The sequence below is a fragment of the Poeciliopsis prolifica genome, unplaced genomic scaffold (assembly GCF_027474105.1).
Source record: "Poeciliopsis prolifica strain line A6 unplaced genomic scaffold, Auburn_PproV2 SCAFFOLD118, whole genome shotgun sequence".
Lineage (NCBI taxonomy): Eukaryota > Metazoa > Chordata > Actinopteri > Cyprinodontiformes > Poeciliidae > Poeciliopsis > Poeciliopsis prolifica.
In genome coordinates, this window is record NW_026562493.1 from 722,701 (window position 1) to 745,783 (window position 23,083).

At 39.3% G+C, this 23,083-nt stretch overlaps 1 protein-coding gene across 2 annotated transcripts in view; it reads left to right on the plus strand.

Annotated features, from left to right (window-relative positions):
- mtor (mechanistic target of rapamycin kinase) overlaps nucleotides 1–23,083 on the plus strand; it is a 156,894-nt gene that overhangs the window by 111,022 nt on the left and 22,789 nt on the right. For both annotated transcript variants that reach the window (XM_055024320.1, XM_055024319.1), the window contains exons 38-46: nucleotides 10,283–10,400; nucleotides 12,856–13,053; nucleotides 13,136–13,236; nucleotides 13,406–13,502; nucleotides 14,148–14,246; nucleotides 14,331–14,453; nucleotides 16,438–16,620; nucleotides 17,670–17,804; nucleotides 22,285–22,459. In XM_055024320.1, coding sequence (XP_054880295.1) covers nucleotides 10,283–10,400; nucleotides 12,856–13,053; nucleotides 13,136–13,236; nucleotides 13,406–13,502; nucleotides 14,148–14,246; nucleotides 14,331–14,453; nucleotides 16,438–16,620; nucleotides 17,670–17,804; nucleotides 22,285–22,459 — 1,229 coding nt within the window. The remainder of the gene's footprint in view (nucleotides 1–10,282; nucleotides 10,401–12,855; nucleotides 13,054–13,135; nucleotides 13,237–13,405; nucleotides 13,503–14,147; nucleotides 14,247–14,330; nucleotides 14,454–16,437; nucleotides 16,621–17,669; nucleotides 17,805–22,284; nucleotides 22,460–23,083) is intronic.

Genomic DNA, 23,083 nt, shown 5'->3' on the forward strand with positions numbered 1-23,083 from the left:
GCCTCAAGTATGTGTTGAGTGATTGTGAAGTCTGTTTCCGAAAAACTGTAAGACGAGTTCGATCAGATAGACGTCTATAAAAAAGAGAAAATGACGGGTTTGATCCAAAATGGCTGACTTCCTGTTGGGTTTAGATCATCGCTCCAGGAGACTTTTTTGAACATCATGACAAGATACACCTGTAGCAAGTTTCATAAGCATGGCTTGGGGCTAATCATTTGAAGTTTTCTTGGGGCTGCTATAGAGAAACGAGGCCACACCTACCAAAGTTTGTTTTGGATTCCTGGCGGTGGGTGGATAAGGATCCATCCTAGTGAGTTTGGAGCAGCTCGACCTGAAACTGTGGAATTCAGAGCCAAACGTATAGCAACAGCGTTGCGGGTCACTTTGTCACGCCGCCACGCCCACTTGCTCCATCGAAACTGGTTAGGGTTGTAATCCACAACACACCAACATGTCTTCTGTCTCTGGACACAGTTTCATGTTGATTAGGTCAAAGGGGTAAGTTCTCAGGGGGCCTAAATGATGTTATTATTTGACCATTGGATATTGTTGGACACCCAGTGATGATCAATCACTGAAAGTTTGGTGCCTCTGTGAGTTTTTGTGCAGGAGATACAACAATTTATTTTTTCATGGCGAGTAAGTGAACTTTGATGCCTGGTAACGCCCCTTTAGCATGCTCATGTTTTGATAATTTTAGATCGGACATGCCATATGAGCAGACTGACCAAGTTTGAAGCCAATCAATGGAAATCCCTAGAAGGAGTTCGATCAAATGCGAAGGCTGTAAACAGCAAAAATGGGGTCAAAATTGGAACTTCAATCCAAAATGTCTGACTCCCTGTGACACTTGCACTATGACATTAATTGTAAATTCTGAGCATCTAGGGGAGTTCTCCAAGAGTACCAAATTTTATGTCTCTATGATGAAGTAAGGTCATAGTAGAGGTTCTTTTAAAAGTTGCTAGGTGGTGCCGTTGAACCGTTTCATATGCAATTTTTGCGACGACCTTAAAGTACGAAATTTTTAAACGTGTTTTACGCGTCTGCCAAGTTTGGTGACTTTTTGAGGATTTGTAAACAGCCACCCTCTTTGGGGGGGCGGAAAAATAAGAATAAGAAACAGTATGATTCAAACAATAGGCCTTCGCAGCGCTTAGCTGCTCGGGCCTAAAAATTTAAGTAATGTCTTATCAGTACTTAATACAAATGCATTTCACGCATTTCATAAATAGTTCAACGGGTTTGAAAGGGTTTTGAAGGCACTGTAAATCTCACTTCAGACAAGACTCTGAAGTGTTTTGAAACTCTTGGTAAGAGAAGAACCAATTGAAGAAAACACTGGAATATTTTTCTGATGCTGGTTCGACGATAGTTTGGAATGCCCTCAAAGTCCCAGAACGGCCTGTATACAAATCCTCAAATTATCATGGCTATAGTCAGCTGCATTTGATCCTGACAAGAGGATAATTACCTTGTAAAGAGCTTCTCTGTGTTTCATTGGGTTTTTTTTCTTTATGTTGGTCAAGTAAGCCAAACCAGCCAGAGATGCAGCTATGCAACAAACGGGTATAATCCAGGTTCCAGTAAATCATACGCCACATGTGCCAGCAGTGGCGGTGTCCTCCCATCCTGTAAATCAAACCTGTCGAGACTGAAGCATGACAGCAGGCTGAAAAGGTTCTTTTTCATTTTCTGTCTGGCACACAGCAGCTCTCTGAGGAATGCATGTGAGGAGAAAACACCTGTATAAAGTTAGCGGGACGGCCCTCTCCCCCGTAACCCCATCCTCACGCACTTTAATGAATGTAGGTCGGCTGCTGGTATGGAGCACACCTGGACTTCTCATGTTCACATCATCTCGCACAACACTTCACTCTGACTCAGTAGCTCTGCTATCTGCTTTTCTTTCATATGGTCTGTATAACCCCTGCATGTTAACAGATTTTGGAAGCAGTTTTGGCATAAATCCTTTGCTAACATATGGGAAAGCAAAGAAATGATGTAATGGCAATGGGGAAATTTATTAGCGGACCCCTCCAAACAGTATTCACATTATTGATAAATGTATCCACAAAAAATCTGTGTTTGCCATTTGCTTGCATTTACCTAGGTGTGTAAATTATACAACTCAGCCCCACCAGGCACAACTAGCTGGACTTCTGCCTGTTAGCATCTGTTTATGCTTAATAGAGGCCTGATTGCCTCAGTGAAGTTTCATAGCTCAACATATAAGCGACAGAACCAATTACATCTTTTTTTGATGAGTTGGTGCAACATTTCCAAGTTTTCAGTAGTTAAAAAATGTAACTTTTCTCTGGTAAATTGCTATGTATTTAAGTCAGTTGTTATGTGAGTGTTAACATTAGCAAATGTAACATTTTTGGAAAAGAAACAAACTTTGTACTGCAATGATTCCTTGGTTAATGGTTTTCTCCAAGAGAGAAACAAACAGAAATTGTTTCCATCATTTCATTTGTTCATATTTAGAAGAATCACATGAGAAAAGGGTTAGAAACTGTAAAATTTGAAATAACATTCCCAAATGTCCAAGAAAGTTTTGATGTTCGACTGTTGTAAATTTGGCTTTTCTGAAAAAATTCTTGTAAAAAGGCGAGGTGGAAATAATTTTTTTTTTTTACAAAGTGAACTCTTTACTAGAGACAGAAATCTCAGAAAAATGTCTAAATCCATCATTCTTCCAGGATGGAGCAGAGAAACATTATGTTTCTGAGATTTGTCGCAATCTTTACATCCCGTTTATTCCAATCATGTGTAGCATCAATAACTGACGAAATGACTGCATTACCTGGTTTATGTCCTCCCAACAAGTAGATAAAAATACACCTAATTCCCTTTTTTTGTGACATTTTTTATTTTATTTTTTTATTAAATTTTACATACTGACATACATAGATTAACATAACAGATCAAATTCCCACCCATCCCTTACCCTCCCAAATCGGCACATCATAAAGCACTTACAAAGTCAAAACAACATAAGTACATCGCAAAGTGAATGCAAGATCTCAACTGTGGCAGGTCTGTCATTAACAGTTTTTCATTGAAGGGATTTTAATACAGGATTCCATATTTTCTCAAACACACTGACTTTATCTTCATTGTGATATCTCAGTCTTTCCAGATGCAGAGTATTTGCTAGTTCCCCCAACCAGAGATCAAATGTGGGCACAGAGTCTTTTTTCCAAAAACTCAAAATCAACCTTTTGGCAATCACTGTACCAAATAAAACAGCCGTTTTCTCCTGCTTAGTGGCTGATCGCAAAGCACTGGAGACCCCAATGATTGCAATAAGTGGTTCTGGGTCCCATTTCTTTCCAAAAGCTGTTGAAAAAAAATGAAAAATGTTCTTCCAAAATGAGTGAAGCTGAACACATGACCAGAAGGAGTGTGTCAAGTTACCAATGGCCGCCCGGCAGCGACTACAAACTGGAGACACGCTAGTAAAGAAAGTGCTCAGCTTCTCCCTCTAATAATGGAGTCTATGTAATGTTTTGAACTGTATGAGATTATGTCTGGCATTGACAGAACAGTCTTGCACACTTTTCAAACTCTCCTCCCATAATTCATCGGATAGCTGCTGCCCTAACTCATCCTCCCATGCCTTTTTTATCTTGGTTGTGTCTAACGTACGTTATTAAAAATCTTATAAAAGTATGACACTGCCCCCTGATTGGCAGGATCAAATCTATTTATTTCCTCCAGAGTTTCATGTTTTGTTAAGAGTTACAAAATCCAAGACATTTTTCCTAACATAGTCCCGAACCTGCAGATAACGGAAAAAACTTGATGGGGGAAGATTATACTCAGAACATAACTGTGCAAAAGATGCAAAAGTTCCATTAATATATAGGTTGCCTATCACATCAATGCCTTTCATTCTCCACGTCCGAAAGACGGCGTCACTGAGACCTGGTGCAAAGGAATGATTTTCACAGATAAGAGTATCAAAGTAAACCTCTGGAGCTTTTATAAACTTTTGTATCTGTTTCCATATTCTGATGGTATTCCTAATGACAAAACTATTGGTATAGTGTGTTTTATTGACCTTAATGGGGCTGTTAAGGAGCGCAGTTAGAGATGAATTACAACAGTGCAGACGCTCTAAGGATAACCAGGAAGGACAGGTCCCATCAGATGAGAGTGGGCCCTTCTTCCACCACGCTAAGATGGATAAATGGCAAGCCCAGTAATATTGCTTGAAATCCGGTAAGGAAAACCCACCCACCATTCCGGTTTACATAAGTGTACTTTGGAAATCCTGACATTTTTATACCCCCAAATAAAGGGAATAATAATAGAATCTAATTGTCTGAAGTAGGATACCCCTATACAACATGGGACAGATTGAAATAAGTGAAGAAATCGTGGTAATACCACCATTTTAATGGCGTTAATCTTGCCAGCCATAGATAGCGGGAGAGTTTTCCAGAAATCAATATTCTGTTTGAGTTGTTGGAGATTACTCTGTCAATTCAGCCGTAAAAGATGTTCTGGCTTCTTTGTTACCAACACGCCCAGGTATGTAAAAGAATCATAAGTTATCTTAAATGATGTGGACTTCAGATATGCCAAATCAGCCTCTGTAGTAAGCGGCATTAGTTCACTTTTATCCCAATTAATAGAAAAACCAGAGAAACTGCTGAAATTGTTGATCGTCGTCAACAGAGGAGACAGTGATTTCTGTCGGTTAGAGATGTATAAGAGTATATCGTCAGCATACAGCAAAATGTGATGCTTACAATTAAACATCTCAATAGGAGATATTAATAGGTTTTGCCTAATGCTGGCAGCAAGAAGTTCAATAGCGACTGAAAAGAGAAATGGGGAGAGGAGCCTTGACGCGTACCACGATGAATAGCAAAGGGGCGGGAGATATTCTGATTAGTAATAACCGAGGGTGTGAATAAATTATTTCAATCCAATCCATAAACAGAGGCCCAAAACCAAACTTTTTAAGAACATACATCATATAAGGCCATTCTACTTGATCAAATGCTCGTTGTGCATCTAGCGAGACAACAATGGACTCCTTTGAATGATTTGAATATAATATATTGAAAAGACGACGCAAATTAAAAAACATATGCCTACCTGGCATAAAGCCAGTCTGATCCGGGTGGATGATTTTTAAGTGCTTTTTAAGTCTATTGGCTAGAATTTTCCCAAGGATCTTGGTTTCTAGAGGTAACAATGATATTGGGCGGTAGGATGTAACAACTTCTGGATCTCGGCCTGGTTTAGGAATAAGCGAAATATTGGCTCTGTATAGGGTGGGAGGCAGTCTTGCTGCTTGCTTAGAGTGGTTTAACATACGCAAAAGTAGAGGTGATAATTTGGAACTGAATACCTTGAAAAACTCAACACTGAAGCCATCAGGACCAGGCGCTTTGTTGTTGGGAAGTGTAGAAATAACAGATACAATTTCCTGTAAAGTTATGTTGACTTCCAGAGCCTCAGCTGAATCTGATGGCAGTTTTGGCAAATTCAAACTTTTAAAAAATCTGTCCATATTTTCAATGTCCAATTTTTCTTGTGACTGATAGACACTAGTGTAGAAGTCTGCAAAGCAGTCGTTCATTTTATCCGGATCTGTGAGTAAAGTTCCATCTTCAAGCTTAATACGATGTATGGCTCTAGAGGCCTGTGTTTGTTTAAGCTGGCGGGCTAATAGCTTATGGGGTTTATCGCCTAACTCAAAGTATCTTTGTTTGACTTGAACCAGTAATTTAGAAACGTTTCTTGACATAATAGAGTTATATTCATATCGTAGAGTTGTTATTTTATTCAAAATGTCAGGGCTATGTTTTAATTTATATGCGTTTTCTAAAGTGGTCAACAGGTCATCTATTTTATCCAACCTTAACTTGGACTCTTTACATTTTGCTGCCTCGAACGAGATTATACATCCTCTTATAACAGCCTTCATTGCTTCCCAAAGCATTGAATCATCCACATCCCCCTTATCATTAGAATTCAGAAATGACTTAATTTCGTCTGAGATATAGGAGACAAACTCCTTATCTTTCAGCAGTGCCTTATTTAAGCGCCAGCTCTGTCTCCCTTTTTTAAAATCTAGTTTAAGGTTCAGCAACACAGGAGCGTGATCTGATATGTGAATATTGTGATATTTGCAGCTTGATACTGATGCCAGCAACCTAGAGTCCAATAAGAAGTAATCAATCCTAGAGTAGGACTTATGTACTGCTGAAAAGTATGAATAATCTCTCCCATTAGGATATAGCAGTCTCCATATGTCAACCATATTATGAGATTGTAATAGAGTTTTAAGTGACTCCCTGCTCTTGAATGAATTAGACTGAGGGTGTTGTCTATCTAAAATTGGGTCCAGGATTAGGTTTAAATCCCCCCCAATAATTGTATTAGAGCCAACCCAATCCGGTACTACATTAGAAAGGTCTTGAAAAAAAATGGGACTGTCAAAATTAGGCCCATATATATTTATAAAAGTCACAGGTATAGAATTCAGCAGCCCACTAACAATCACATATCTTCCCCCTTGATCTGAAATTGTCTGTTTGTGAACAAAAGGTGTATGTTTTTTAATCAAAATGGCAACCCCTCTATTTTTTGTGCTGAAATTTGACTGATATACATGGGAGGCCCAAGAGGGACTAATAACTTTAGCAGCTGTTTTCTTGATATGAGTTTTCTGGAGAAAACAAATATCAGCCTTCATGAACGCAGGTGTGCATAAACTTTACCTCTTTTTAGAGGGCTATTTAATGAACGCAGGTGTGCATAAACTTTACCTCTTTTTAGAGGGCTATTTATCCCTCGAACATTCCAGCTAATCAGATTAATTCCATACTTTGTTTATGTGGATCAGTTGACATCAATTTGTATATATTTTAGTAACTATGTGTTGCATGACTGTGAAGATAATTGTACAGTATTCAGAACATGCCGATGTGCAAGAAACACCCCCCAATAATGAACGTAATGAACTACCTAACTGAACAGAACCAGGACGGTTCCATCCATACCCCCAACTAAAAGCTAGAACCAGCCTTCCACCTGGTGGAGGATTAGCAACAAGCTTCTCCATCTCTCCAACCCAGGTTGCCGCTCAACCTCACACAATTAAGTATCAAAATGGATAAGTTCAATTTCTCACTCAATGACAATTTTTTAACTTCTCGCTTTCTCAAGATTTCAAACATGGCAACAAAGAAATGGTCTGTCCCCTGCTTCATTTAGTCCCAGATTGCCAATCCTCAATTTGCCGGCTCAGGAATTTATCGGCTTCCTCTGGAGTGCTGAATGTAGCAGTGTTGTTATTCACAGTAACCATGAACTGCGCAGGGTACCGAAACCCATAACGAATCCTCTTGGACCTGCATTGCTCCCTGATGGCTTGGAACGCCTGACGTTTCTTCATAACAGCTGAGGTGAGGTCGGGAAAGATGAACACCGGGCGACCGTCGTACTGCAGAGGACTCTTCTCCTTCGCCAGCTGCAGCACCCGCTCCTTCTCTTGAAAATAATGCAGCCTGACGATGATGGCTCTCGCCTTCCCATCATTGGCCTGCGTTAGGCTCCGGTGTGCCCGATCCACTTCGATTGGCCGATCAAAGTTGTCCTCTCCCAGCAATTCAGGTATCAGTTTACAGACAAAATCCGTCGGTCGACCATTCTCGGCTTTCTCTCGTATGCCTACAATACGGATATTCTGCCGGCGCGAGCGAGCCTCCAGATCATCCAGTTTAGCTTGCTGTAAAGAGCATTGAGCAGCGAGGCTATCGTGCCTCTTCTCCAGCTCTGAGATCCGTCTATCCTGTGACACGACTGCAGCCTCGGTTGATGTCACACGATCACAAATATCGGCGAGCGCCGTTTTGAGACTGGAAATTGATCCATTGAGCTCCGCAAACCTCATGTCGACCGTGCTGCTAAGCTTGCTTATGGCAGCTAGGACGTCTTCATTGGTGGCGGATGCACCCGGAGAGCGCGCGGGGCTCGTGTTAGCATTAGCCACCTCGAAGCTTGCTAGCTTGGCCCGGTCGTCCACGGCCTCATCCCCCGAGCTTTTGTCCTTCTTATTTCCTTTGGGCTTCGTCATCTTGTTAATCGGGTTATGCTATACTATGAATTTGCTGAGCAGAAGTTTAAAATATCATTTAGGGTGAAAAAATTTTGAAGTTGAGTCGGAGCTCCCTCGATACACGTCTACTCCATGTCGAGACCTAGGCCACGCCTTTTTGTGACATTTTAAAGGTTTGCTCAAAAATCACATGAGATTGGATGGATACATGGTTAGAGAAGCACTGAACCATGAGAGAGACATAGAGCCTATTTAGAGTGTTCCTTTCACACTCTAAAAAAGCCTATTGCTGGATGCACAGTGAATGTCATCTTGGTCAAAAGACTTCAGTCACTTTGGTTTTCAGTTTTTATGTCTTTATGGCATTATTGGTTTGGACCGAGTTAAAAACCAGAGGAGTCACAGGATATATTTAGAAAAATAGTTTTTTTTTTATTTTAACCCAAAAATCATAAATGACAAAGCTCATAAAATAGGTCAAAGAAACAAAACTGAACTCAGGTAAAAAGTGTTAGCAAACTAGCAGCACAAACAAACATAACTGACTTAAGAAGGAAATGACACACAGGGGTTTATATACTGGCTGATCAGACCAAGACACAATAGGGGTAACTAAAGAATACAAATAACACAAAACAAATAGTATAGCTAATTTTGGCTTAACAAAAGACCAAAGCAAAGATCTCAGATGGATGGGTCACAGCTCCCGTGCTGGAGGGGGTGCGGAGTGGTTGCGGTAGGCCACTATCATGTTTTCTGGGATTGTCCGGAGTTACAGACTTTTTGGAAGGATGTACATCGTCTAATATATAAAGTTATGGGTATAAATCTGGACTTGTCATTCACTGTTCTGTATCTTGGAATACTTCCTGAAGGATTTAGCAAAGGGGATACATACCTGCTGAAGATAGTTTTGGTCGCCAGCAAGAAGGCGATCACTAAGTGTTGGCTCCAGCCAGGCCCTCCCTCATTGAAACTCCTGGTGAATATTATAAATATGATCCACGACATGGAGATTCTGACATTTGCAATACGACTTAAGAAGGAGAAAGGAGTGGAACTCTGGGAACGGTGGGAATGTTTCATTGCCAGAGGCGATTAACATTGATTTGTGGGAATCTGCCCCACCTGAGCGGGCAATGTGGTTCTTTACCTGTTCACATGTTTTTTTTTTTTTTTTTTTCTCCTGATACAGGACTTAATACTTTGTAATACTTATGGAAATGCAATATATATATATATATATATATATATATATATATATATATATATATATATATATATATATATTTATTTATTTATTTTTTTTTTCAGTATGGTTGACTGTCACCTGTCCTAGCCCTCGTGTTTTGTTGTGTTCTGTAATTGTATACCTACTTGTTTAAAAATAAATAAAAATAAAGTTTAAAAAAAACAAAACTACCATTTCCTCTTGCCAGCAGGAACTAATAGTGTATTCCAATTAACATTTAAACTTGCTGAGCCTTGGCCATCATCTTTTGTCTAGTATCTCCAGGCAGCTAAGTAGAACATAGGGGTGTGGCCATGGATTTGGCCATCACAGTCCTATTTGTTTCTGTGTTGCCCTGTGACATGCTGGCGACCTGCCCAGGGTGAACCCTGCCTCTCACCTGGAACATAGCTGGAGATAAGCACCACCTGACCCCACTATGGACAAGGGTGAATAGAAAATGAATGGATGGCTTCCTCCAAACAAAAGCAATACATTTACTAGATAAATTAAGAGTATAGGAAGTACAAAAAACATCACTTGTCAGGGAGGAAGGTAAATCCCTCACAGGCATATTTGTTGTCTAATTTACTGGATTCCTTATGTATTGTCAACGAAGAAAGCCAGGGTTCATCAACATACAATGTGAATTTATGTGGAACTGAACCTTGTGGTACTCCTTATCTGACTGGTTAGATGTATTAACATGAACAGATTGGAATCTGTCAGGTGAAAAAGGCTCTGAACTGCCAACAAAGCAAACAATGATGACTTTAACATTTGACTTTAGTAACTTTTATAACCTACAAAATGTCTTTTTCAGTTAAGTGTTTGAAAATATCTCTGTTAACAGTTTTAGTTTATACAATGTTATAATTGAGGCTACATGTAAATTAAGTTTTGAACTACTATAAGCTGTGTGTGTGTGCGTAATTGCGTGTCTGCATGTGTGTTTCCATCAGGTGCTTCTTGAAGCTGGGAGAGTGGCAGCTCAGCCTGCAGGGCATCAATGAGAGCACCATCCCTAAAGTCCTTCAGTATTACAGCAGTTCAACAGAACATGACCGCAACTGGTACAAGGTCAGTCCCCGCTCTCCACCCTTCCTGCCTGGTCCCAGTAAAATCCGAGCTGTCAGAGAGGAAATTTCCATTGGTGAACATTAGACACCCCATGTTGTGACTTTTTTTTTTAGAGCTTTTGATTTTCGTGTGTCATTTTTATTCCTTGTTAAACGAAAGTATTTTGTCATCTATTTTTAATTAATAACAACACAGCTGTCAACATTTCCTCCACTGTGCGTGTGTATGCGTGTGTTTGTTTGTAATACCTTGTGGGGACCATTTTCCCAACACATACTACGTTATGGGGACCCACTGCTCCTTGTGGGGATAGAAGGTGAAACACTTTTTTGGGGTCAGGGGTTAGATTTAGAACTCAGGTGTGAATTGAGTTTTGGTTAGGGTTAGGTATGTAATGGATAGCCCCCTTATCTGGGCAACAAATGGAGTGCAATAAAACGCAGCCTGCAGTTATAAAATAAATCAGCAGCCTTTTGAAAAGGTAAAATATATCAAATTAAATTCATACAGTTTAAGTTTGATTTCTGTGCAAATGCCAAGCAAGTCAGTGCAATGGTAAAACATAGCAGCATCCTCTTCTCTTTTGGCATATGTTTTGTGAAATTTTAAGCAGGATCGGGGGTGATCGGTGATAAATAATGACAAGACGCTGTTCTGCTAGAATAAATGTGTCCTTTTTCCGCCACAGATTACAGCAAATTCATTCACACAACAAACAATACGCAATGCTTAGATTCTTTCAATCCGCTCTTACCGTGACACAGTGAACCGGAGAGTCAACAGTTCAGGGAAGAGCTGCAGCAACACGTAATTGGGCGTCCGTACTCTACTCCTACGCTACTCTGACTCTAACTCAACAATGGGACTTTTCTGCTTTTTATACTCATTACCAAACAACCTCGAATGAAAGAAGGGAATGGTCATTTCCCCTCTTTCAGACGGGTTAGCCAATCAGAATGTTACTTCCCTGCCCAATTCAATCAACATACAGAACAAGTTCCACTTGGTCTCCTGTGGTCCATGTCTGGACCCCCTGTGGTCCATGGCCTCCAGAGGCCATGAGCATTCCTTGATTCAATCAACATACAGCACTCAACTTCTTAAATGTGTTGAAAATGTATAAAATGAGCATGAAACATACAGTTTATCAAAGAACATAGAAAATTAAACATACAATTTATCAAAGAACATAGAAAATTCGTATATCACTATAAAATTAGCATGAAATGTACAATTTATCAAAGAACATAGAAAATTCTCATATCAGCATACAACCAATGCAGCCATCCTCGGACCTGAGGATGTTAAACATTATTCTAAATATATACTGACAAAAAATCATTACAAAAACATCCACTTTATTACTGAATAAATGTACCTAAGGGAGGATTGTGTTCTACATGTTTAATGCAACTTTGGGCGTGTAAGATAATTATGACGTGGCAGCTAATATAACATGCCCTCCCTGGAAATGTCTTTCCACATAGGTTCTATTGGTTCTATTTTTCGGACTATAAGCTGCTACTTTTTCCCCATGCTGTGAGGCATGTGGCTTATAGTCCAATGAGGCTTATATATGTACGTGTCCAGTTTTTGTTTATTTATTTTTAGGTGCAGCTTATAGTAAGGTGTGCTCCATAGTGCAGAAAATACAATATTCATTTTGTTATTTGACAACTCGCTACAGAGTAAACATTCAGGTAATCCTTCCATATTGGCAATGAATGCAAATGATTCATTCAGTCGATGAATTGTCGAAACTCTCCTCAGGTATTTTTCTCTTTTCCCCTTTGCTATGCATGATCCACTACACACCCGTCGGATTCTTCACAACAGTCACCTGCCTCACACTCCGCTCAGCTGAAAAAACGTGTCACAGGCTATGACCCAAATCTTTTTTTGATGAAAATGTTGAAATTTAATATTTATTCTACACATTTTTACAGCAATGGAAAACTTTAAGAATGATTGTGTCGTATTTATCCTCATACAGAAACCATATTAAAACAAAAAATATGTTTCCGACCACCATTTTTTTAAATTTTCAAACATTTTTGAAAAAGCTCCAGGGAGCCACTGGGGCAGCGCTAAAGAGCCACATGCGGCCCCAGAGCTGCGGATTGCCGACACCAGAGTTAGGGTTAGGATAGGGGTAAGGTTTAAGCTGTAGAAATGAATGGAAGTCAATGGAAAGACCCCAAAAAGATAGCCACGTGAACATGTATGTATGTGTGTGTATTTGTCCATCAAATACTTTCTCCTCATTTGTCTTGAGCTGCTGGTTTCTAAAATGAATGTAGATGGTTGGTGAGCTTCCTGTATCAAACTCACAACTCTGGATCATAAATTGCTGTTCTGTACAAAGAAGTCTGTCCAACCCAAACTGGAAATGATGCCACAAATAAACGTGGAAATCATTTCCCATCAAAGACAGACAGTAAACGTTTCTCCGCAGGCCTGGCATGCGTGGGCCGTCATGAACTTTGAGGCAGTTTTGCACTACAAGCACCAGAACCAGGGCCGTGATGAGAAGAAGAAGCGGCGACACGCTAGCGGGGCAAGCGCTGCCAGCGAAGCCAGCAACAGCGACAGTGAGGTGGACAGTGCCGACCATAGTCCCATGCCCTCACCGGGCCAGAAGAAGGTCAATGAGGTGAGAGCCCACCCTCTGCTTCTGTGAAAGTTTCTGGTTCAGTCCATTTGAAAGCATTGCCTTGTTTTCTGCCCTTTGATAGGACCTCTCAAAGACTTTGCTACTCTACACAGTCCCTGCTGTTCAGGGATTCTTCCGCTCCATTTCCCTCTCCAGAGGAAATAACCTGCAGGACACACTCAGGTGAGAGAAACAACTAGAATGCAAACAAGGAAATCGGTCAGACTTCACTGTTTATGTTAAAGGCCTGGCTGATTTCCCCCTTGTTAGTGAAGGGTGGCCCTCTAGTGGTTCATATCACTCATTGCTCTCTGAGAGGTGATATGAGTTCACTGCCTGTTTTAATTTTCAGGGTTTTGACGTTGTGGTTTGATTACGGCCACTGGCCTGAGGTGAATGAAGCTTTGGTGGAGGGAATCAAGACCATTCAGATAGACACATGGTTACAGGTAATGTGCACAACTGTTTAGTCTTTTTTTGCTTTATTTTTATTCTTCTGCCCATTGGTGGAAACAAAGACACAATCAACACTCTTAAAGCAGAATAGGGTCAGCCCTTAATCAATCCAAAAGAGAACATTGGCTGAAGATTAGTAAATGTTCCCATGTTGTCTCCATCTCATGTTTTTCTCTTTTTCAACATATAAGCTTTAAGCACGCTGCTCTGTGTGCTAATGGCAGAGAAACAGTTTAATGTTCCAGGGAAACTATTTCTTCTCCTTTGTTGATCATGCTAACTTGCCATATCATTCACAACAGGCTATGTTCTGGGAAGCTAGCTCTAGCCTAGTAGAGATAACATGACGATGATTGACAGCATTAAGCCTCTTCTCTTAGCTCTGATTGGTTGTTTTTGACTAAATCTTTTAATCCATAAAATATTTTTATGGTTTCATTGGTTTTTTTAAATTGTTTTTATTTATGTGTTACATTTTTCTGTCATGATACAGTGGCAGTTCTAACAAATATGTAAAGCCATATTTCTGTAAAAAGATAAATACGGCAGCTTTAAAACTGAGGCATGCAGAACGCTGATTTAGTCAGACTTCTGTGGCGTGTCTTGAATATACTGAGTGTTTTAGTTTCCTTTCCCAGGTGATTCCTCAGCTCATAGCTCGTATCGACACGCCTCGAGCACTGGTTGGCCGTCTCATCCATCAGCTTCTGACAGACATTGGTCGTTACCATCCGCAGGTACTCCCCCACAGATTCTCACCTCCACAACACGAAACGTATACAACACTACACTTTGTTGATTGTTTTACTGGTTTTTCTTAGGCTTTGATCTACCCGCTTACTGTGGCCTCAAAGTCCACCACCACCGCCCGTCACAATGCTGCTAACAAGATCCTGAAGAACATGTGTGAACACTGCAACACCCTGGTTCAACAAGCAATGATGGTAGAGACTCAATTACTTACAGAAACCGTTATCCTTCCACTATCCAAATTTTAGAATAGAAGAAAGCAAAGTGAAAGATTATTTTAATTACAGCTGAGCACAGATAACAAAACAAATGTTGGAATTGTGAACTTCATTCACTGAATGAACTCATTTCACATGTGTTGCTGGTTAAAGGACAGGAGCAACAAAAGGCTGAAAAAGCCAGGCTTTCCATAAAACATGAAACTGGGAGAACATGATGTAGGTCAGGTGTGATCAGCTATGAAAGGTTATCTTTGAGAGGCAGAGGAAGGACAGCAGAGGAGCTGCAGTGTGAAGAGAGGGTTCAGTGCGTCAAAAACAACATGGAGGCTTTTCATCTGATGGGAATGACATCAAAAACAGATTAAGTATCTGGTCATGTTTGTGTTGAGGACAAGGCCACAGACCTTTGTTTAAAGCCTGCTGATTTCGGGCCCCACATGGGCCCCCACTTTGCAGGATTGCATCACTGACAGGAGTAAATGGAACCAGGAATCCAGATTTCACATCTTTGTTGTTCCACACAGAAGTTGTTTTTATTTCTCTAAGGGTAATAGTTTGGGTCGGAATAATTAAAACAGGGGTCCAACATGTGGCCTTTTGAGGCCCTTGGAATAATCCATTCATGATATTTGGCTTAGTAGAGTAAATGTTTAAAAGGAAATTACTGCTGGGAATGCACAAAAATATTTTATGGATTAAAAAATTGAAAATAATAATAGAAGAAAGTTAAATCATGGAAAACATTAGTGCAATTGTCAGACAAATGTTCTGTATGTTATATTGCTGCTTTATAAAATGTTTAGTTCTCATTAAAATATTGCAGGTCATAGAGAAATAACTTACAGTAATATTAGTTTTCAGTTTTTATTTAGAGGAAAAATTAGAGTTTGTTCACTGAGTATTTTCAACTTTGCGATTTTTGCTGCAGAAAGTTTGAACATGGCTGAAATAAAAAGTGGGTGCATTTGATTGTCCCAGGCTTTTCATGGCATAACAGGCTACAATTTAGCTTTAGGACTCAATCATGTTGAAAATGTATGAATATTTCTTAAAACTGAAGCTATTAAATGTATTTGAAATTAAGTTAAAAGGTGTAACTTAGAATAGAAGACATTTTTTTCCCCAACCTGAGCTGGTTTGCTTTCTGCATGAGGAAAACAACCTGCTGTTTTCTCCATATGTGTGGAATTAGGATTTGGGTTGAAAGCCCAGAATCAGTTTCTGTCAAAGAAAACATCAAGTCCTGGCAGAACCAAAATGAGGATGTGTTTATGGTCTGGTGAAACCAAAGTTGGAACTGTTCAAGGTAAAGAGAGGCTTCTTCTGTTTCGCCCTCATCATAGCATTTATCCTAATCAACATACCGTGACCTCATCAGGAACATTTTGAATGTCATAGTTCAGAACTGACAGAAAGTCCTGATGGTCTGACCGATCCGATGACCTTTTTACTGCAAGATGGGCAAACACTGACACCAGATGTGGAGCCAAAAAGTCAAATCATGGTTCCACAAAATATTAATTTTATGGTGTGAATGTTTCCAGGTAACTTCAGCTCTTTTACTTTTATATTTTTCCCCTCAAACAGACTTCTTTGTTGTCCAGCAGACCTGTACTGGAAAAATATAATTTTAAATGGGGAAAATAGTTTAAATGATTTATTTTTTAAATTCTTGACATTATAACTGTGCCGTGTACACATTTGACACAAACTGTGTGTCGTTATATAAAACTGGCATTTTGTTTACCAGTTGTTGAGTAAAAGACATTTTTATTATTTTAAAAATTCCAAAAATATAGAAAACCTCTAGTTTTTCAGTGAAAATCAGAAACATTGAGCATCCTGGATAATATCGCTCTGAAAAACGTGGTTGTGTTAGCCTGTGGGCTCAAACTATGTTATGAAATTAATATCTTACAGCAGCCTGACCTTTTATCTGTTGTCTCTCTTCATCCAGGTGAGTGAGGAGCTTATCCGCGTTGCCATCTTGTGGCATGAGATGTGGCACGAGGGCCTTGAGGAAGCTTCTCGTCTTTACTTTGGCGAGCGTAACGTAAAGGGGATGTTTGCTGTGCTGGAGCCACTACACGCCATGATGGAGAGAGGACCACAAACCCTCAAGGAGACTTCATTCAACCAGGCTGGTGTCAGATTTTTACAAAGTGCACTTTGGGTTTTTCCTTTGATGTTTACCAAGTTTTCTGGTTCATAGGCAAGGCCAATTTATTTCGATAGTACATTTTGGGTATAAGACAGTTCATAGTGCTTTATAGAAAAATCAAGAATAAGAGTTTCAAAACAGATCAAAATCATTGATACAAATAAAAAAAAAAAAAGAAATATGAGGAAAGAATCACTGACAAATAGGAAAAAAATATAGGCAGCTTACTTTCAGCTGTCACGTGCACAGGTATAACAGCTGTGTCATGTATACAGTTACCAAAAATAAATAAAATAGTTCTCCGATTGTTTGGTAACTGTATGGCTGTGACTCCACGACACATCTGTCATATAATAACAAACCCAAGTGAAATGTGCTCCTTTAGGAAACCAGTCGCTTAACTAAGTGGGATTTGTATCTCTAAACTGCACACAGTGGCTGTGTTACAGTGACTATATTTCATCATATTTTCCCTTTTATTGATGCTCTCATTTGAGGAGAAAATAGTAAAATTAACAATCCCAAAAATAAAGACAATTATGGGGAGTTTTAAACATTAATTGCGATGTGTTGTGACAAGAGCAAATCACAATTTCATGATGAGAAATTTATCTTGATGAAAGATAAACAATACGATACATGCCCACCACTATTGAGGAGGCTATTGCAGTAGTCTGACCTGCTGGGGAGAAAACCATGGATTTATGTTTTGAGATCTGATTTTGTTACTATTCCCCTCCTGCTGTCAGTGACACATAGACTCATCTGCATAGTTGTGGTAGGACACATTATATTTCTGAATTAACTGGCACAATGGTAGCATGAACAAGTTTAACAGTGGGGGTCTAAAGATTGACTCCTGAGGACCCCCACAGGTATGTTACTACAGTCAATAAAAATGTTTGCAGTCCACGAGAAAGAACCGATGTAAAGCCATACAGATAAAAATGTCACTTTGTTTCATGGTTGTTGGTATTGCTTCATCTAATGCATCAACTGACTTTTTTTTTCTCACTTTTCATCTCCAGGCTTATGGTAGAGATTTGATGGAGGCCCAGGACTGGTGCAGAAAGTACATGCGCTCTGGGAATGTGAAAGACCTGACACAGGCCTGGGACCTTTACTACCATGTGTTCAGACGCATCTCCAAGCAGCTGCCTCAGGTTGCTGTTTTGTAACCAAACAAGAACAAATAGTTAGCTTTATATTCTTTATTTTGCAAAAACACAAAATCTCACCAAGGATTTCCAGTGCAGATGTCTTGGTACACTTCAAATAAGAAAAAACTGACTTCTCAGCAATGTGTTGGAGCTTGTTTTGAGGAAATAATTTCTGAATATTGATGAAAAAGTTCCATTGATTGTTTCACTTTCAACATGGGAAAAATGTTTTATTGTAAGCAAAATATCTGACAATGGAGCCAATACGTTTTCATCAGTATTAGGGCATAATTGACTCAACACAAGCTCCTATATCCTGCTGAAAAGTTACTTGTAAGTTAATTTTGTCTTATTTATAGTGTACTGTAACATTTGCAGTAGAAACTAGGCCAAAATAACTGGGTAATATTTTTATTTTTGCAGTGTAATTTGATTTTGTGTTTACTGGAACATACAAACTTTCTGCAAAGGAAACAACTTTGACAGATTGGATAATGTTTGGAATGTCATCTGAAAAATCCAAGACTGGAGACTTCTGGAGGTTTAGTTGTAGTTTAATAATTCTCTGAATTCACTAAGGCTCAGAATATCACAATTATAGGGTGTTATTGACCACCTTCTGCTGTCTGTGATGCACTCCCTAATACCTCGCTGACCTAAATAATATCAAATTCGTTTTGTTAGGAGATTTAAATCTCGACTGGTTGACAGTATCTTCAGATAGCTTAAAAACTATGTGTGATTCTTTAAATATCACTCAGTTAATTAACTACCCTACCCGACCTGATAACAATTGAGTGACTGAGTGACTTTCCAAATTTTGTTTGGAACAGAAGTAAAATGGTGTCTAATAAATTGGCACTTATAAATTATTTTAACGAGCATTTTATTTCTGTAGGCTCTCTATTTGATGATTTAAATTCATTTGGACAGAATCTAAATACTGTTTAACTGTTTTTGAATAATAATTGTAACTCCACCACTTTTAACTTTTCCCCTATTTGTACAGATGAGGTTCTCAGAGAACTGAAAAACAGACACAAGAAAATCGGCAGGGCCAAATAGCCTGGATCCTTTTTTTCTAAAGTTGGCTGCAAAGTTTATAGCACAGACATTATCTCATATTTTTATTCTAAGTCTATTCTCTAACAAAATCCCTAGTGTCTGGAAATCAGCATTTGTTTTGCCTCTATTCAAGGGTGGGGAATCGTCACACGTAAACAATTACAGACCAAACTATGAATCCTTGCAAAATAATTTTTAGAAACTGGTTGCAGATCAATTGAAGATTTTTTTTTATTCTAATTTTATTCACTCTGGTTTTAGAAAAAAAAAACGTAGTTCTGTTACTGCCACTTTAAAGGTCTTTAATGATCTTACCCAGGCTCTTGATAATAGAAAACATTCTGTTGCTTTGTTTATTGATCTATCAAAGGCATTGACACAGTAAAGCACACGCTTTTAATTGAAATTCTACACAAGATTGGGCTCTCGCATCAAGCTACCCAGTGGGTAGCTGATTACTTGTCAAACAGAACCCAGAGAGTTCAGTTTGCTGTCTTTACTTCTATTCTTATTTGAAATGGTGTACCACATAGCTCAGTTCTTGGTCCACTTTTATCCTCTATTTATATAAATAACTTATGTGACAAGTTGTCAAATTCTTGTCATTTTTATGCAGATGATTTAATAATGTACTATTATTCTTCATCACTCATAGGGAATACCGTATTTGCAGTCTACTTTCAATGTAGTTTAAATCCGCTTATAAACTCTGAAGTTGGTTTTGAATGTGGATGAGAAAAGGAGTGGTTTTTTTTCACACTCTAAAAAACTACCAGAAATCCCTCATGCTCAAATTGAGTTTGTCAGTAATTATAAATATCTTGGTTTTATTCTAGATAAAGAGCTTTCTTTTAAAAATCACATAGCAAATCTGGATTATGGCGACATTTTATATATGAATGCTTTGACCAAATATCTTCAATCATTGAATACTGTATATCATTGTGCTTTAAGGTTTATAACCTGTAGCAAATGTCTTACAGATCGTTGTGAGTTGTATGCAAAAGCTGAATGGCCTCCTTTAAGAGTTCGGAGAAACAATCAGTGGATGATCTCTACTCGGCTTGGCTCCAGCATTTTTATGCTCTCTCTTACATAGATCTGTTAGTTCTCATTCTTTATGCTCTAATGACACTTTTTTTCTGCATGTTCCACGTGTTCAAACTGAAAAAGTGAAGCAAGCATTCAGTGTGTTGCTCCTACAGCCTGGAATCAGCTCCAGTCTGAACTCAAAATGTCAGAAATGATTCATTGAAGTTATTTCGAGCAGTTCCTAAAAGGCAACAAGATTCTATAAAACAGTGTCACTGCTTTTAAATTGTTTTGGCTTTATTCTGTAACCAGGTTGCTGTGTATTGCAGACTTCTGCCCAGGTCCCTCTTGAAAATGAGATCCAGATCTCAACAGGGTTAACTGGTTAAATAAAGGAAATAAAATACATATTTTTATGAAAATAAGACTTCAGAAAGCTAGCACTGCGCTTCACACACTGTGGCCCACTCCAGATCTGATAGCTTTTTTTCCATTTTCTGTCCTGTCATTTTCCTAATAAATAAATCCATCTGACTGAGTCTCAGCTGCATCAATTAACATAAAAAGAAGAGAAATATCTGTACCATCTCTCTGGCAGCATGCCAACAGCACAGAGGAGAAAAATCTTACATTTCCCCACTTCTGAGGAGTTCATCACCATTATTAATGTTGAACAGAACTGAAAGAAGGCAAGTGCTTACAAAACAGGAGGATGGTAATTGTTTAAATTTTTGTCAGATGTAATTTTTCAGTTATTTTAATGATGTCATTGTTTGTTTTTTTGCACCCAGGCATTGCCTTTATTTTAATCAGCTTTCTCCACCTTATGTTGTGTTCACACATAATGCAACAGAATCTAGCTAATATTGCCCCTAATGGCCATATCTGGTAAATAGATTGATTGGCTGAGATATTAAAACTCATGACTGGTGGACATTATGGGAAAAAAACAGGATGAAGTACATATTTTACTAATGCAATGTCCCAATGTCTTTATTATTGTCAGAAGCCTCCCAATTAAACCTGGCCTCTTAATTGGAAGATTATAATTATTAGTGAAACGTAGACAATTCCCAGTCCTGGATTTTATTTTTGCTTCAGTTACATATTACACCAAATAAAAAATAGACATCAGTTCTTAGAGCAGGAATCAACAAATGCCATCGCAAATAGGTCCAATTCAACTGTAAAAAATTCAGTTTTGTTCGAATTCATGTTAACTCGGGTCCGTTTTTTTCCAATCAGGTTCTGATCACATAATGGAATTGATGTGATCTGAACTTTTTATCCCATCTGGAGATATGGATCATGGTCTTTTAGAGGAGAAATTCTTCCACCACCCAAGTCTTACAACACTCCCCTTTCTTCCATTTGGTGAAGAAGGAAGTTGCGCTCAGTGTCTTCTTCAGACATTTTCATGTCGTTTCCTTCAGTGGTTCTTGGTGGGGAGGGGGACAAATTTCTCAAAGGGTTAGGTTTGTTTGACTCAGAGCAGTGTCAAGGTGAACCACAGCAGCTGAAAATGTAACGAATGTTACAACTTTGGCCCCCAGTGGAACTAAGTCTGCAAGTCTGGAGAGACAGGCTCCGTACCAGAAAACATTTTTCTTCACTCTAGTGGCTGTTAAAGACCTGCTGAGCATCTCTAAACATATGGAAATCTAACAGCTGTCCGAAATTTTCAGTAACCTCAGTGATGTTTTTTAGTTATTGTGTTTTCTTCCTTAAAATTACCCCCATTTTAGTTTGAAGCTTTGTCAAATGTGACTGTAAACATTTCTTAGAATTTTGCAAACAAGCCTTTTCAGAAAGAATGTATAAAAAATCTGATTCTCTTTAAGAATTGGGTCCAGTTCATCTTAAAATGAGAATGGAATGGAGTCGATTCCTCTTGCTGTTATCTCACTGTGGTAGAATTTTTATGTCTGCAGCTTTTACGCCGTCATTCCAGCACAACCTCGCTCCCTGCTGGGACATTTCAGAACGCAGCATAGAAAAACCCAGCAGTATAACTGCATGCTGAGAGCAGAGATAATATTTGACCACTGGACATCAAAAGTAACTAATCATCTGCTGGATTCATCCAAACAGCAGATTTAGAGCCAGTCAGAGCCAGCTCCATGTCTGGTGACCGTATATTGACATTAAACTCCTTCAGCTCTGGTTAAGGTCTCAAGACCAGCAAACTCATAGAGAAACTTAAAGTTACAGGTTGTCACCGTAGCATCTTAATAACCTCAGCAAGGTGGAACCTCAACCTCTGTATAAGCCAGTATCTGGTAGTATTTGCGTAGCTTTTGGCTCTTGGTTGTTTTTTTCTTCTGTTTCGATGCGCAGAAGACTCCATAGTAATTTTCTGTTTCTGTCCTATATGCTCACCTCACAGCTCACCTCCCTGGAGCTGCAGTACGTTTCTCCCAAGCTGCTGATGTGCCGCGACCTGGAACTGGCTGTGCCTGGCACATACGACCCCAACCAGCCTATCATTCGCATCCAGTCCATCGCTCCCTCACTGCAGGTCATCACCTCCAAGCAGCGCCCACGCAAGCTAACCATCATGGGTAAGATATGGAGGAAATTGCAGTATTACATGGTTGCTGTGAGCCCCGTTTACAGGAGCAGAGCAGATTAGAGAGCACTGGCTCAGGACCAAACAGGAAGCCGCCTCGGGGTCAGAGATCAAGGTTTCATTTAAAATTCATCTTCTGGGGTAAGGTTTGTGTATGGCTAACAGAGGAGCATCAATCCTTCATTTTTTGCTGCTGAAGGAAGGTAGAAAATTAGTGAAGCAAAACAACCAGAATACATTAATTTGTCACCTCAACCTGTTTTCCCGTAACATATAATTACCCAGTAATATTTTTACATTTCCTGTCAACGTAACATCTTTTAATACAAAAACACAGTGGACCGCAGGTGGACCGCCTCTGCACCCTGACAACCGGGCTTACCAAGTTTTCTGGGTGAAACCCCAAGGGAGAAATCCTTCTTCTGCTATTACCTAGTTGTCAGTGATGAGATATAACTGAAGATCATATGAAATGACACAGGAGCCACTTTGTCCATCAGTCACAGCTTCATACTGATTTGCTGGACATTTTCTGCATTGTTCTGATGTCAGCCATCAGTGTTACATGACACAGTCTATAAGAGATGATGGATAGTGTTTCATCTGACCTCTGGAG